This window comes from Chanodichthys erythropterus, chromosome 14 (genome assembly GCF_024489055.1).
Source record: "Chanodichthys erythropterus isolate Z2021 chromosome 14, ASM2448905v1, whole genome shotgun sequence".
Classification (NCBI taxonomy): domain Eukaryota; kingdom Metazoa; phylum Chordata; class Actinopteri; order Cypriniformes; family Xenocyprididae; genus Chanodichthys; species Chanodichthys erythropterus.
Genome location: NC_090234.1, coordinates 37,756,994 through 37,773,504, shown reverse-complemented (window position 1 = coordinate 37,773,504; position 16,511 = coordinate 37,756,994). Strand labels below are relative to the sequence as shown.

Genomic DNA, 16,511 nt, shown 5'->3' with positions numbered 1-16,511 from the left:
CATCTTGTAACATCACATCCTGTTTTAGTTCGTTTAGATATCCATGTTGCGTTCATAAATCAGTCAAACCGCACCAGAGTTTGATTGGTGCACACCAGGGTTCGGATGACAGAGTTCACACTTATTCAAATAAACCGCAATAATGGAGCAATTGCACCAGTGTTCGTTTTAATCCAGCCAAACCTTCCAACTGTGAACAGTTCTAAAAAAAAATAAATAAATAAATAAAAAAAGTGTCTGTTTAAATGCTAAAAGCATGTAGAATACAGTCCCTTGCAATCTCACATCCCACAATAAAGCCTATATGGACCAGTGAAGGGATACTGATCTTCAAAAGACTCATTGTAGCTCTAAATGGACAAACCCAAGCAGAAGGAGAAGCCTGCAGCTGAAATAAAAGGGTGTAATAGTGACCTGACTCCTAATAGTGTTCTTTGTGAGGACAGAGAGATCAGCCTGGTCTCGCCCCAGCCTGCCTGTACCTTCCCTCTCTGTAAAGACTGGAAGTGTGCCCCGTTAAACCCCCAGCCAAGAGCAAAAGAACAATGTCCTTATGGAGATCATAAAAAGCATGAGCAAAGCTATTGAGAAACACATCAGCATATGTGAACTCAGTTGCAACAATGTGCTGCTTATGAGCGATGGTGTCATTTAATCCTGAGAACTATGAACTAAAATGTTGAGGAATGCATTCAAAGAAAACACTTTCACAGATGGATACTGTAGAAAGAACACAAGCAGGGATGATGTGCAGAGTCTGTCAGTGAAGTCAACTAGTTCTAGTTTTTTTTTTCTTTCTTATATAGCCTATGGAAGTTCCTCTTACACGGTCACTAGTCATACACATGAAGACGGATGTCTTTCGCCATATCGTCTTGACTCACGTTGCTTTTTTGAAACATCCCGTGTTTAATTAAGTGTGCATTACCCACATTTTTACATTTAGATCACAGTCATTTTGTAGTCATTGTACTATCATTAAAGGGTTAGTTCACCCAAAACTAAATCAATTACTCACCCACATGTCATTCCAAACCCATAAGACATTTGTTCATCTTTGAAACACAAATGAACATTGTAAAAGAAATCCATATGAATCAAGCGGTTTAGTCCTCTGAAGAGACACAATCACTTTATATGATTTGATTTAACAGATTTAATTAAGTTATTTATTCACATACAAACGTTGATCAACGCACATATATGGAGCACATTAGAAATGGTAAATTGACGCTTTAAAAGTACTTGCGTGATGCACGAAAACAAATATCATTGGTTCTTGTGGAAGCTCAAACATACTTAAATGACACATGAGAACTAACCTCAATGGTTCTTGCGGAAGCTCAAATGTGCATGCATAACACAAGACAACAAATGTCATTGGTTGTGTGTCAAGCTCTTTTACTATGTCTTTATGTACTTTTTGAAGAAAAGTTTTGGAAGAATGTCTTTACCATGAAGAGACAGAGATATCTATGTTTCAAAGATGAACTAAAGTCTAACAGGTTTGGAAATGACATTAGTGTGAGTAAATGATGACAGAATTGGTTAAACAACTCCTTTAGAAACACTAAGAATTGAATAATAGTGCAAAATGTAATCTTTAGTAAATTTTAGTAAATTAATACTGATTTTTCATGCTGTAAATTATATTGTTGTGATGCCTAAAAACACATACAGCATTTAAAAGGTTAGTTCACCCAAAAATGAAAATTATGTCATTAATGACTCGCCCTCATGTCGTTCCAAACCCGTTAGACCTCCGTTCATCTTCGGAACACAGTTTAAGATATTTTAGATTTAGTCCGAGAGCTTTCTGTCCCTCCATTGAAAATGTATGTACCATTTTAAAAAATATAGCAATACCAAAATACAAACAATGTAGAACAGCTTGAATTCAGCGTGCGTCTCCCTCAGACTGTAAACGAAGCTCTGGCGCACGCGCACCGGATAACACGTCAGCAGCATCTTACGTCAGCAGCGTCACTGCAGAGTTGTGAACGCGGACTGACAACAGACCCGGAAGAGAAGACAATGCTGAATAAAGTTGCAGTTTTTGTTATTTTTGGACCAAAATGTATTTTCGATGCTTCAAAAACTTCTGACTAATCCACTGATGTCACATGGACTACTTTGATGATGTTTTTATTACCTTTCTGGACATGGACAGTATACCATACAAACATTTTCAATGGAGGGACAGAAAGCTCTCGGACTAAATCTTAAATATCTATAACTGTGTTCCGAAGATGAACGAAGGTCTTACGGGTTTGGAACGACTTGAGGGTGAGTCATTAATGACATAATTTTCATTCTTGGGTGAACTAAGCCTTTAAACAATTGATTTTTTTTTTTTTTTTTTAGTTTACTTAGACAAAACAGGGCTGGGCGGTATGGCAGTATATATCATGACCACGGTATAAAGTGTCTGACTGAGATTTTACTATTATAGTTTATTTCACGGTATGTATATTAGGGCTGGGCGATATATCGAATGCTTTTGTCACGCGCATTTCGTCAGCGGCATTTAACAGACATAGCCGTAGTTCACTGATAAGCCACGCAATATCGCGTTTATATCCCCCCCCCCCCCCCCCCCAAAAAAACATGCATGAACAAGAAAAAAAAAAAAGAGTGGGACTTGCTTGGCACGCAGAAAGCCACCTCTCTTAGGGGCCGTTCACACAGAACGCGTTTTTGCATCTAAAAACGCGAGACGCAGCGCTCAGGAGTGGTTTTAAAAGAACCGCAGCATAGAACGCAAGAGTCTCGAGACGCGCCTTTGAGGCGTGATGCAATAACGATAATAACGGAAATAATAGAAATAGGCAAACTGCAGAATTTACAGATACAAGTTTTGACATGGAAAAATAAGATAATAATGAGCGCCTCTTCCGCCATGTTGCCATTATATAAAACAGTTGTCATGCCAACTCGCAACGTTTGCCCCGCCTCCAAGTTCTTCTGATTGGTCCACTGTTTGGGAACTGACAATGATGAGTGGCGCTGCGTGTAAAAGTTGAAATTCTTTTAATGTGACACAGCGTCTTAAAAACATGGCGCTCATGTGTGAGGCACTAAAAAAAGACGCGAGGGTAACAGTCATGCACGTCCATCAAACGCGTGTTTACATAGAAAAACAATGGGAAAGTAGCGCATTGGAATAGAAAAACGCGTTCTTTGTGAACCGCCCCTTAGACAGCATGCAATCACTTATTTGGAATGTGTATGTTGTTTAATAAAATTGTTAAGTGCAACAAGCTGTGAGAAGAACTCCATGTGGCTGGTGCTCGCGCTGACTGACATGCGTCTGAAGCAATCAGTTCATATTTGATTCATAACAGTGAAGACTATGCAGTGTTTTAGTTATACACTTGATTCAATTTCTGTAGCACTTCTTATTACATGTTAAATAAACCTACTGTAGCTGAAAAACAAAGTTTATTTAATTTGTATCTTTGCTATATTGTATTTGTCCTACGGTTTATAATTTTCATTTTTGTTTTTTTTTTTAAATAAGAAAACTAAACTAAAATAAAAAAAAATAGCTATATCTTATGGAAGCTTGTTTCTGCCACTGAAAATAAAAATAAAAAAGGTCACTGCGACTTCTCAGAATTCAGACTTTTTTTTCCTCACAATTGAAAGTTTACAAAAGAAGTCAGAATTGCGGGATATAAACTTGTAATTGCAACAAATTAGGGCTGTGTGATATATCGCATGCGATTGTCACGCCCATTTCATCAGTAAAGCCGGTTCCCTGATTACCGCTAAATCGCCATCACCTGCTTTCAAATGAAGCGGCATTTAATAGACAGAACCGTAGTTCACTGACAAGCTACGCAATATCGCGTTCATTATCGCAGATGAATCAACTTCGATATTGAACGCGATATTGTGTAGTTTGTCAGTGATCTACGGCTCTGTCTATTAAATGCCACTCCATTTGAAAGCAGGTGATGGCGATTTAGCGGTAATCAGGGAACCGGCTTTACTGACAAAATGTACGTGACAATCGCATGCGATATATCGCCCAGCCCTACAAGAAATAAAGTCAGAATTGCGAGTTATAAACTCACAATTGTGAGATATAAACTTGCAATTCTGACTTTTTTCCTCGCAATTCTGATTTATTTTCCCCTCACAGGATTATGAGATACAGTACAAATTCACAATTCTGAGAAAAAAAGTCAGAATTGCGAGTTTTTATCTCGCAATCATACATTTGAGACTTTATATCATGCATTTCTGACTTTATAACTCACAATTGTGTTTATATCTCACGATTACCCTTTTTATTTATTATTCAGTGGCAGAAACAAGCTTCCATACTATTGAGATAAATATCTTTATCATGAAATAAAATTTCTCAAATGAAATAAGGTTTTGGTCATATTGCCCACTCCTATCGGCCATTTATCGATTATCTTCATTACATAAAAATCCTTACTGTCTACTGGTATTAGCCAAAGTGTTTATATGACCACATCCCTAATGCCAAGTGAACACCCCCTAAAATGGATCTAATCAGGGTCAGGTGAATCTGAGGCTTATCGAAGTCTGATTAATTCGACAAGTTGTTCAATCAAACCCAACTAGTCAGTTTTGAAAATATATAGTTTTGCACTTGACATCTATCTGACTGACTTTTCCCAATTTTCTCCATTACTGTTCCTCTCGTGTGCTTCGCCATTCATGGGATCTTAGGCAAGTCTGGTGATCTGGAAAATTACTGGACATACCAGAGCGGAGTGTTTTTAGTGGGATACAGTGAAAACAGGGAGGCATGGCTCAGGAGACTAAAAACAGTAATCACAAGGGCATTCCAACAGGCATATGAATCGCTGACCCAAAGTGAAATGTGGACCCAAGATCAAGTTTCCTCTTGTTCAGACAGATCATGTCATTATTGGACTAAAAAAACAACACTGACACAGAAACATAACTAAGATGTACACTTGACCTCAGAGTCTGTTTGAGGAGGCTCCAAGAGAATCATGGGTAATTTACTAAAACAATGATGGCTGGGTCTTGGCCAAGACATAAAGGATGACACTCCCAACCCAACAACCGCTCTCTTTGTGTCTTTAAGGCAGATAACCTCATGATCAGCTGTGGCTGCTTCTTCTAAACCAGCAGTCATTTCTGTATATAAGGCTGGTGTCAAACACTGCAGCAGATTTGCTGTGGGCCTGCCCATAACTGAATTTCAGCAAATAAAAAGCTAAAATTATGTAGCTGTTCTCTCTTAAATCTCCTTTTTGAAGAAATCTCATTCGTCATTGCAATGCCAGTTCAAACTGTTACAGTAAGTGAGATGCAGTGCAACACATGCTGGCAAACTGATCACAAAATAAACCAACAACTGGCCACCAAACATTTGCATTCTTACCAGTCAGCAACAGAGAAAAGCCTCTGGAGCAGCAGCCACCTCAAACCACAGCGGCCAGACCGACTCTCTCTCTCAGCACAGCCAGAAGCTATTTTATGAATGAGACATCTGAAATACTCTGCAGCAAACACCAAAGATTCCTTTTACCTGCTATAATGCTTAACATAGTTAGCTATACATTAGTTAGAATGCAAATAGTCTGATGTCGTGAAGCTCTTTCGTATATACTATAGGCTAAATGCAGTCAAAGGTTTGCAGACACCCATCCATTATTACTTCTACAATTCTAGAATAAATTCATAAAAACTATAAAATCATGGAAAACAAATACATGGGAATCAAATCACACCAAACCTCTTTCATATTTTAGCTAATTCAAAGAAGCTACTATTTACCTCGATTCTACCAGCTTTCATAAGGTGCATCCTGGGATGCTTTGTGAAGTTCCTATGTATGCTGGACACTTGTTGACAGCTTTGCTCTTATCATCCGGTCCAACTCATCTATTTAAAGGTGCAACACGACACCATTTTCAACAAAACTAAACTGTTGTTCATGAAAAACAAATCTAGTTGACTAGGCTATACCTTTGCCCATAATGTTTGTTAATAGCCTCGAAAGTAAAGTTAATATAAAGTGTTACATCTACCATTTAGAGGTCTTATGTTATCATATACATATATTCTATATCGGTTCTCTCAAACAGGGGCCCCGGGTCAACGTATAAATCTTCACAGGGTGCCACAGGATTAATTAAGTTAAATTATTTAAGTATTGAATATACTTTTATATTTTAATGAATATAACCATATAAATATTAAAGGTTATTTTTTTATTTAATTTTTAAGCATTAAAACATAAATAATTATATATATATATATATATATATATATATATATATATATATATATATATATATATATATATATATATATATATATATATATATATGTAAACATTTAATAATGAAAGATGAATTTATTTTGTAATTTTTTTTAATGGTTATTAAAATACAGATTAATTTAATTATAAATATTAAATGAATTATGAAGAATGAATTAATTTAAATTATTCATTTATTTGTTGTGTATTAAAATAATCTAACTAAAATGCTATTTTATATATATATATATATATATATATATATATATATATATATATATATATAAATAAAATATATTTATATATATATTATATAATTTAGGGCTGTCGAACGATTAATCGCATGCAAAATAAACAGTTTGAGTTTGCTTAATATATGTGTGAGCAATGTGTGTAAATAATATGTCTATATAAATACACACAAATGAATGTATATATTTAAGAGAAATATGTTATTTATGTACAAAAATGTATTTATATATAATATCATATAAATAAATACATAAATAAATAAATACATATACTTGTAAATATTTCTCAAATATATACATGGATGTGTTTGTATTTATATATTCATAATAATTACACACAGTACACCCACATATATTAGGCAAACTCAAACTTTTATTTTGTATGCGATTAATCGTGATTAATCATTTGACAGGCCTAATATAATTTATATATAGATATATATATTTCAGATGCAAAAGCCTCTAAGTGCCATCTGAAATTTCCTAATGTTCATATGTTTATGTTCAGTTATTTCACTTTAATGGCAATGAAAATTACCTATTAATTGCCATAAAACTGAAATTACTGAACCTGAACATACAAGCTTGATAAAAATGCTAATTTTAGAAGAACATTTCAGACGGTACTTAGAGGCTTTTGCATCTAAACTCTTCATATATATATATATATATAATTAATTGTAGTTGTTTAAAATTTGTGAGTTAAAAGCTAGTTTCTAGTCTGGAAATAAGCAGGTTTGACATAATTACAGCAGAAATATTTAGCCTGTGGGAACCCCCTGCTCTATATGATATGACATGAAACTGGATGTTTGAGTAATATTGCATCTTGAATGACACCATAAGTGACATTATAGTTGAGTTACCATGCCAACCGCTCTACTGTGAAACCGTTAAAACGTCTCCTGAAAGCAGATGTAAAACCCACAGACCACATGGACTATGTGTGTTTACAGTTACCACAGTGAAGTGAAATAAACATCTGGCCCATCAGGTCTGGCTTCAGATAAAATCAAGCGCTCTTCTAGACTGCAGATTTACCTGTGAAGACAGGTGAGCTGGGACTGAGCCTCTCTGGAGACAGTCGGTCATGCTCAGGGGTCTGGAGGTGTTTGGCCCTGTGACCGCAAGACCACAACGACGAGGATGAAGACGGAGAGGAGGATAAATTAGAGGTAAGGGCTGAAGTGTCCGAGTTGCAGCTGGGAGAGCAGCACTGGGGGCTCGCGTACACACCTGTGTAAGGTGAAGACGAGGATGCCACAGGCACCTGCGCGTGGGACGCTCTGGGGTTTGTCGCGTGCACAGCGATAATGGGGCTAGTTCTTGATGAAGATGATGATGATGATGAAGATGAGGAGGAGGAGGAGACTGCTGTGGTCGTGATGAACTGTGAACACGTCGCAGAGGAAGTGGACGTGGCTGCAGAAACGTTAGAGGCACTGGAGGAAAGGGATCGCGTGGGGCTCCGGCTGTGGGTTCCGCTGCTGTGGCATTTACCGTTACCGGTGGAGAGGACCGTCCGTGTCTGTAGAGGGTGCTGTGTCTGCGTTTTCAGCTGGAAGGGAACCGTGGCTTTCATGGGCAGCAGACGACCCAGTAAACTCACTCCAGCGGCGCTGATCCCCGGGGATCCGCTTGGGCTTCCCGCGGTCACTCCGCTGCAGTTAGACGTCGGAGATCCGTTTTTGCGAACTCTCTGAGACATTTTGTTCGCTGGGAAATCACACAAAACTCAACATAAACACTTTAAACGTACGTTTAAGGCTGTCTGGGGTGGTTAATGCTCTTTGGTACCCTTGTCACTCCATGTGATGTCTGCACTCTGCTCCCTGACTGGCGAAACTGCGCCGCTTCGCGAGCTCAAGTAAACTGAGAGAGATTCAGAGCCACGCACCGTGAACTCGATCCAGCGCTCTGCCCCCTCGCCTCTGATTGGCTGTTCGCTCTCCCCTCTCAACTTCCGATTGGCTAGGAAGTGGATTCTTTAATTCCGTAAAGTTCAGGCAGTCAGTATTATTTATGAGGAAAAGTTTTGACCATTTCGCCAGAGAATTATGATTTATACATGACATTTACAGGATTTCATCATCTTATGTGTGACAATATTTATGCTTTATGTCAAAGACTATAGAATAACACAAGACATGTCACTCGTATTATTATCAAAGAGCTTTGTTATTATGAATGGGAGAAAGTGCAATGCGCAATATGGCGGAATAAGTCCCGCCTTCTGTATAAGAGCCAATCACCGATTAGTAAAGTCACGCCTCACTGCAGCGGCTGTTAGAAGCTCCGGTTTCTATAGAAACAGTCAGATGCGCGCCTCCGAAATGAAGCTGGAGACGCGCATTTAGGACTGCGCATGCGCATTACCTTGATCCAGCCTGAAAAATACCGATTTTTGTCATGATTCGAGCGTTTAGAAACAATATTTATGAGACAGTTGTTGTCAGATTTCATTGGTGATTTTAAATATGAAATTTATTCAAAAGCTTGGCAAACAGCTTTGGAGGATTTGATGTTCCCCCATTCAAAGAGATAGGAGTTGCACTTGGATGCCCGAGAGGCGTTTCAAAGATGGCCGCCGAGTGAAATGACTTGTCTTAAAGGGACTTTGTTTATGTTTGCATTTTTTTTATTTTTTTATCCAGGAATAAAACTCAAGCTACTGTTTTGAACCTGTTTTCTTTGTTTTGTTTTTTAAAAGTCTGCATTTTCATTCTTTCTGAGTAGTAAATCACATGTGCTCACTTAGCTGAAAATAATAATAGGCTGCCATTTTATGTATTTGTGTGTGTTTAAACATCATCTAAATACACAATCGCTGCACACAGCAAAGTAAAACTTTAATCTGAATGCTCTGCACTGTTATCTGAATGGAAACTGTTGTGTGAGGAGGACACGCTTGCTTCGGTCATGATTCTGTGGTTGCCTTTACCTCCCTCATGTGGCCACTTAATAAAATTAAACTTCAGTTTTTAAATTATCCCAGAAATCTTACATTTTTTACCAGGTAAGTGGGGAAAAAAATAACAAGAATCCATCATATACAGGTTTTCATTAATATAATCTTTAATCAACTGAGTAACGCAGGGTTGTACAGCAAGCTTTATTTTCTAAATGGCATTTTAAAACATCTTCTGAATAGACTAAAAGCATGAGTTATCATTTGTTCTTTTTCTCAAAGTGCTTACTTTACAAGCTGTAATAGAAAACATGTCAGTGGCTTTTTTGAACATCCGTCTATGCAGGGGCCAAACGAAAACTTCAATACTCAAAAGTAAAAAAGAAAAACAGCAGCTTGTCAACAGACCCTTCATTCATTCACTCATACACACCCCAATATACTCCAAGTTTGTGTTTTATGAGGACACATTGTTAGCCATTTTCGTGTAACGAGTTCCAATCGCTGTAGGATTGAGTTACTGATTCATTTAAACTTTAAAGAGTTTGGTTAAAACACCCTGCAACCTGACTGAATAAGTCAGATTTCTCAAGGCCTGCTTCAAATATAAACAAGGCATGTAGGGTTTATGCATGTTTTGTAGAGTATTATGTATTCATCAGCATGCTGTAAAACTGGACAATGGCTCTGGTGTAAACATCTTGCATTATTAACAAGTAGCAGATGGACAGTCCTTCAGAACAAACTACGCTTCAAATGACTCAGCTTAGCATGTTTTAACCACAACACTTTGGTCTAAAAGCATCAACGTTTGTTCATTTTTATTCAAATCAGCATTGGAGGTTTGTTTTGACGTTTATTATGCTATCATTCCTCATTTCCGTTCCAGCATTCACACTGGCGTATCTAACTGAGAACAGTCTGACGTTACTGTGTTTATCTTAAGATAAATCTCACAGTGATTTAGCGTTGTTCTTGGTCCCAAAGCAACAGATGAAGAGTCTGTATATGTGCATACAAATGTATTTACACTACAGAGATTAGCCTATATTACAAACATATACACAAGTCAGACTGAAGCACTGATTCGTTTAGAAAGAGGGCATTAGAATTGAACCTCCACTGTATAGCCTTATTTACAGACAGAAAAAGCCAGTGGAGGGGAACAAATCTGATGACTTTTTGAAAGTTCCCCACTCTGAAGTGGTCAAAGTCCAAAGATAATGCTGGCTTGTGCCAAATCTTGGTTAATCCTCGCACTCATTATAGAAAATGCATACAGCACAGTAAGCGCTTTCTGATTAAATGCATACTATCTTCATTTCTTGGCAAACAGGGCCTTGCTGTATGAGGGGATTTTCCTCATCACTATGTAATAATTTAAATGGCTCGTGTCCATAGTTTTCCACAAAAGGCAACAAAATATGAGGCCCATGGCTGTTAAAAACACCAATTGCTCTTAAAAAGATTTCAAAAGTAGGATGTGACACTTAAACTTGACCATTCTGAAAGTGTCAATCATGATCGACTTGAAAAAGAAAGGCAAAACTACATGTTTCCAATGTATTTGATTGAAAGCATCATTCAAATAAGATGATTTTACATGATTATAAACAACTTACTGATTCAGTTTCATGAGAATAATAAACCCAGAGCGTGGGTACTACATAAATTAAACACTTAAAAAAATAAAGAAAAACAGCTAAAATGGATAAAATCATGATTTCTTATTGTACACTATGAGCTTATCTTTAACAGAAGCTAAAACCAAACTAAAGTAGCTAGCTGTTAGCTTCAGTCTGTACATACTGTATATATTTTGTTCATGGCGTATGTATGTGTGTTTGCTTTCTGAAGCACGCAGAGCATCGTCCACAGTCCTGGCAGCAACGGGAAGTGGAAAGTCTCGTTTGACTGATGTGATCAGAGGAGCTCCGTTAAGCAGAAATAGACCCATACATACACATCTACATACACTCTGACAGAGGTAAAACTGCACTGAGCGTGTGCAGAGAGGGACTTGATTATTCAGTGTTTTCAGAGAGCATGATTTCCAGCAGAAAGTCCAGTTTGATGCCTGACTTGTAGTGTAACAGGAAAAAAAACTACTGTCCTCCTTGAAGCTTGTGAGAAGTTGTCCATTGTGAACTTCCAGTATTTGAAGCAAAACACAAGTTTTTCTGTTTACTTCCCTTTTCAAGAATGATGGGATTGGTGAAAAGGTGTGGGATTGTCATTTGTACGATGTTTCTCAAATGCAGTCGGGGTGGCCGAACGGACACAGGATTGCCACTGCTAAGCACAGCGCTTCGAAATATTGAACTAAAGACAAAAAAAGTAACAAATGCGGCAAAAAACACATAGCAAAATTAAATTGTCTTATGGAGCACCTCAAAGCTAAAGTCTATTGCACATTTCAAAATATGATACAAAACTGAGTACATGGACACATACAACAAATATAAAACATATGAATGTACTGTGGGTTAAAAGGTATTAAAGATGCAGTCAACCCTGTCTTAAAGACCACTGCCTTTTTTTCATCTCAAACGAGTTTTTTTCTCTTTTTTTTTTTTTAGATGGACATGATTTCAATTTCATCTACCATGATTGTTAAATCAACAAATTGTCATTTACATTTTTCAGTTTTAAGACCAGTCTGGTCGGAGGATCTGTGATTAAGATTACTTACAAAAAAAGTGCAACAAATGATAGAACAACCATAAAAACAATCATACTTGATTGAAAATGAAACAACAAAAAACAAATGGAAGCATTTTATGCCAATGTTGCTGCATAGCTGGGTTCGGTTTAAAGCGATTACTTCAAAACAAGTTGGAGAAGTTCGACAACGTTAAGTGCTTGCCAAATTACATCCCGTCAAAGAGTCTGCTTTACAAAAATGTTTTTTGCATTTTTTTCGTCATCAACTGGATTAGTTCTTGGAGCACAATAGCATAGACAAACCCCTCCTGTGTTCAAAGTCTGATCTGGGCTCTTCCTCAGAGGAAAAGTGGAGATGCGAGTTCACAGGCAGGTCATATCTGGCGGGTCGGAGGTTAGAGTGGCGGTCGCAGTTCCGCCGCTGACCAGGAACACAGCGATGCTGGATTTTGATTGGCCAGAACTTGGGTGGCCACCTCCAGTCACTGCCATCCCCGTCTGCTGGCTGTGCCCATTGTTGTTGTTGACCTCTCCATCCAGGGTTTCTGTAGAGACGACCCAAGTGGAAGGACGCCATCTTTTCAAAGAATAAGGTGTCTTCACACGCTTCTTTATCTTCTCAGCTGATCCAGCTTTTCCCTCTTGTGACACGGCCTCATCTAAAAGAGAAAAGAGTCCGATTTTAATAAACATCTTTGATTACAGTTCTACACAACAATAAAAAACACTTGTGTGTTTTGCAATACGTCAGTCGGGAATACTAGCAGAACTGCTCCAAACATCCCGCCCAGTGAAGCACCAGAGAGTAGTATTTCAGCACACTCAAATTTGTGGTTGACCTTTCCCACACTAACTCTCTCAGTGTGCGCTCGAGTCTGAATCATCGGGTTCGAGCGGTTCACGTCTTTGTTCAGAGTTCGCATGCAGAATGTAAACACGTGAGCAGCATGACTCCTTGTTTTTTTCATCTTCCTGTTTAGCGCTTGATTCAGGGGATCCAGATAACAGTGACAGACGCGTCATTGCATTCGCATCTGTCTGTTAACATCGCTCTTTATCGTCGCTGCCAACTGAGGCCAAACATTTTTTGGATTCTTATCAATCCAGTGGAATTTCCTTCCTTTTCCACATCTAAACACTCCATCACAAAGAGCAGGAGAGCGGGACAGAGAGCACGACTAGCCACTCATCCCGTTTTCTACGAAACGTTTAGCTTATGAGGAGGTGTGCTCTTAATTATCCGGGCAAAAGCAGGATATTGTGAGCTCAGATGGGAAAACAGCCTGGCGTCCTCTTTTGGGTGGTTATTGTTTGTAGTCGGGCTGACACGCACACCGACTCCTCCACCCTGCTCCTGGGGACGGCATTCATCATTGATGGCTAGAGTCTGTCTCCAAACTCATAATAACACAGGTCAACTGATACAAACATACTAATGGTGGTTTATTTAAGACTGCACTGGAAATACAGCTTTCCCTAATATAACATATTTTATCCCTTGATATGACAATGAAAATTTGCTTTAATCTACATGAACTACACATGAATGCATAGAGCGCCACTGAAGTGGGAACAACACATTGATGTCCTAAGACACGAAACGATCGGTTTGTGTGAGAAACTGAACAGTATTTATATAATTTTTTTAACTCTAAAACACCACTATGTCCAACCGCGTTCAGCACTCGCTTAGTAAGGTCTGATCGCGCTCTGACAGCGGCAGTGATGTCTTGCTCTCATTGAAGTATAAGCGCGAGACATCACTGCCGCTGTCAGAGCGCGATCAGACAAAACGAATCGAGTGCTGAATGCAGTTGGACATAGTGGTGTATTAGAGTTAAAAAATGATATAAATACTGTTCAGTTTCTCGCACAAACCAATCGTTTCGTGTCTTAGGACATCAATGTGTCTTCACGAGCCACAGGATTTAATTTGGACTTGTCTATGCAAGTTTTTATTCACTCTTATAGTAGAAGTTCCCATCCACTAGCATTATTTGACTGACAGACAGCAACGATTGGAGTTAAAAATCATCATTTGTGTTCTACTGAAGAAACAAAGTCATCTACATCTTGGATGTCCTGGGGGTAAGCAGATAAACATCAAATTTTCATTTTTGGGTGAACTATCCCTTTAAGGGAACAAACCTGTTAAATGAATGCATGTAAATCAACAATGATGTACACTACTATTTAAAAGTTTAGGATAAGTAGGATTTTTAAAAAAATACTTCTATTCAGCAAATACACATTGAAATAATCAATAGTGACAATAAATACAGTTATAACTTTACAAAAGATTTCTATTTGAATAAAGGGTGTTCTTTTGAACTGTTTTCAACATTGTCAATAATAAGAAATGCTTCTTGAGCAGCAAATCAGCATATTAGAATGATTTCTGAAGGATCATGTGACACATGATGCTGAAAATTTAGCCTTACCATTTCAGGAATAAATTACATTTAAAAAAAAAAATATATATATATATAGAGAGAGAGAGAGAGAGAGAGATGTTCCCAAACCAGGGCCAAACTAAAACAGGTCTTACCCAAGAGAGATGAATCCTGGGAAGTGGTTGACAGGTCCAGTGAGTTTGGCCGCTCAGGTCTCCTGGGTTTAGGCTGTCTCAGTGGAACCCCATCAGCCCTTCCATCTAGTGCACCCAGAGAGCAGGTTAAAGTCTCAATCTGGGCATCTGCAGGAGCTAATGTAAGAACTGTGGCAGAGGCAGTCGTGTGGATGTTGCTGTTGTTGTTATTTGAGTTGGTGCGGCCGGAGTGATCACGCGGGGCCGGCTGCTCTCTCCTCAGCAGGGGCTCGTGTTCGTCGGGGCTGGAGTTGATGTTGATGTTGAGACGGCTGTCTTCTCCACTCAGCTGACTCTGGAGCAGAGGGGCACCGCCCTCACCCTGTGGCCCGGCTGGGTTTGTGTTCCCAAATGCATCAGAGGAACCGGCACCATTGACCCCACCATATCCGTTAACAACGACCACTCCGACGCCGCTACGGACACTGGGTCCGTTGTTAGTGACGGTGACCAAGTGAGGCTCGACGGCCACTACAGTGTTCATCTTGGCTACGCCCGTCTCTACCTGCTTCAGGTTGGACTTGTGCTTGCCGAACTTTAAGCGTGATGAAGAGGACTCCCTGCCAGGATTTTTGGTGTTGAGGGGCAGGCTGGTGGGCCGCTTGGGGAGATTCTGCTGTTTGGGGAGTGGGAACATGGCCGCAGGAGCGTCACCCATTCCACTGCTGCCCACCCCGAAATCAGCCTGGCCACCGGCTCCGGACCCTCCAGTCACTTCCGCGGCGAGTTTGATCAGTGGGTACAAGAGGCTGGAGCTGCCCGAGCTGAGCGGGTCGGGAGCGCTGAACTGCTTCTGCGAATGCTCCATCAGGTTCTCATCAGAGCTTTCTTTTAGGTTCTTGACCACCTCATTGGGGTCCAGTTTGGTGGTCTCCAGGTCTTCCTCTGTGAGCTGCAGGCACACAGGTACACTTCCCCCGGCTCCTGCTTCCTCCGAGTGGCCTGATTCAGAGATGGTGGTCATGATGGTGCTGGGCGTGAGGCCCGTCGTAGTGGTTGTGGCAGACAGGCTCGTGCCGCTGGTTTCTGGGCTGGGCAGCCGAGCTTGTGCCTGAGCCTGCTGTCTCTCATAGTTGATGGAGTTTCTGTTCTTCTCTCCCGTCGCTGTCACACCACTGCTAATGCCGCTCACGGCCATGCCAGCCACAGAGGAAGTCCCAGATGTGGAGACGTCACCTGGGAGGTTCTTCACCATGCCCTCATGATCCTCAATGTAAGAGGATGAAGAGTAATCTGGATAAGAACCCATTTTGGGAACCCTGCGACTGTGGGTGAGATTCCTACAAAAACAGAGAGAACAGATGTAAATACAGGATAATGTGCAGGTTATTATAGCAAAATAAACCCCAACAGGGTGATACAGACCATTTCGAAAATGACCATGAAAGGGTCCCACTAATTACAAATATATAATACATATTTGTATATATTATATATTTTGATAAATATTTTTATACCTTACATTAGACCTTACATAACTGTAAAATCACAATGCTAATATTTATAACTTCTTCATTTTCAAACATTAAGCCTTTGGGTTTTTATTTTGGTGGAAAAGCTGTAGGAAGTCCTAAAAGATTCTTTTTTGTTGACAACAGCCGGTTTAAAAGCACTTCTCATTACAAGTTTGGGAAAATGAATGGTGCAAGTTGCATTCCCACATGCATGTTATAAGAAACCCAAACTCAAAGTACATACAAACATGAGTTTATGTGGAGCAGCATTTACTGCAAACTGATCCTCTCTAGGGCTTTTCACACTGCACTTAAAGGATTAGTCCACTTTTATATAAACCTTTCCCCATGAAAAGTTCCCCATGTCATCCAA

General features: G+C 39.3%; 2 protein-coding genes across 4 annotated transcripts in view; both read right to left on the bottom strand.

Moving 5' to 3' along the window:
* Positions 1-9,063, bottom strand: part of fam117bb (family with sequence similarity 117 member Bb) — a 59,389-nt gene extending 50,326 nt beyond the window's left edge. Inside the window, exon 1 of one of the 3 annotated variants that reach the window (XM_067409738.1) lies at positions 7,762-9,063. In XM_067409738.1, coding sequence (XP_067265839.1) covers positions 7,762-8,233 — 472 coding nt within the window. In that variant the 5' untranslated portion in view covers positions 8,234-9,063. Of the gene's footprint in view, positions 1-7,566 lie in introns of all 3 variants that reach the window. The other 2 variants (XM_067409737.1, XM_067409735.1) reach the window with 2 other exon arrangements.
* Positions 9,064-9,584: 521 nt separating this feature from the next.
* bmpr2b (bone morphogenetic protein receptor, type II b (serine/threonine kinase)) overlaps positions 9,585-16,511 on the bottom strand; it is a 90,933-nt gene continuing 84,006 nt past the window's right edge. The window contains exons 12-13 of the mRNA XM_067410011.1: positions 14,646-15,964; positions 9,585-12,756 (exon numbers count right to left, since the gene is read on the bottom strand). Coding sequence (XP_067266112.1) covers positions 12,461-12,756; positions 14,646-15,964 — 1,615 coding nt within the window. The 3' untranslated portion in view covers positions 9,585-12,460. The remainder of the gene's footprint in view (positions 12,757-14,645; positions 15,965-16,511) is intronic.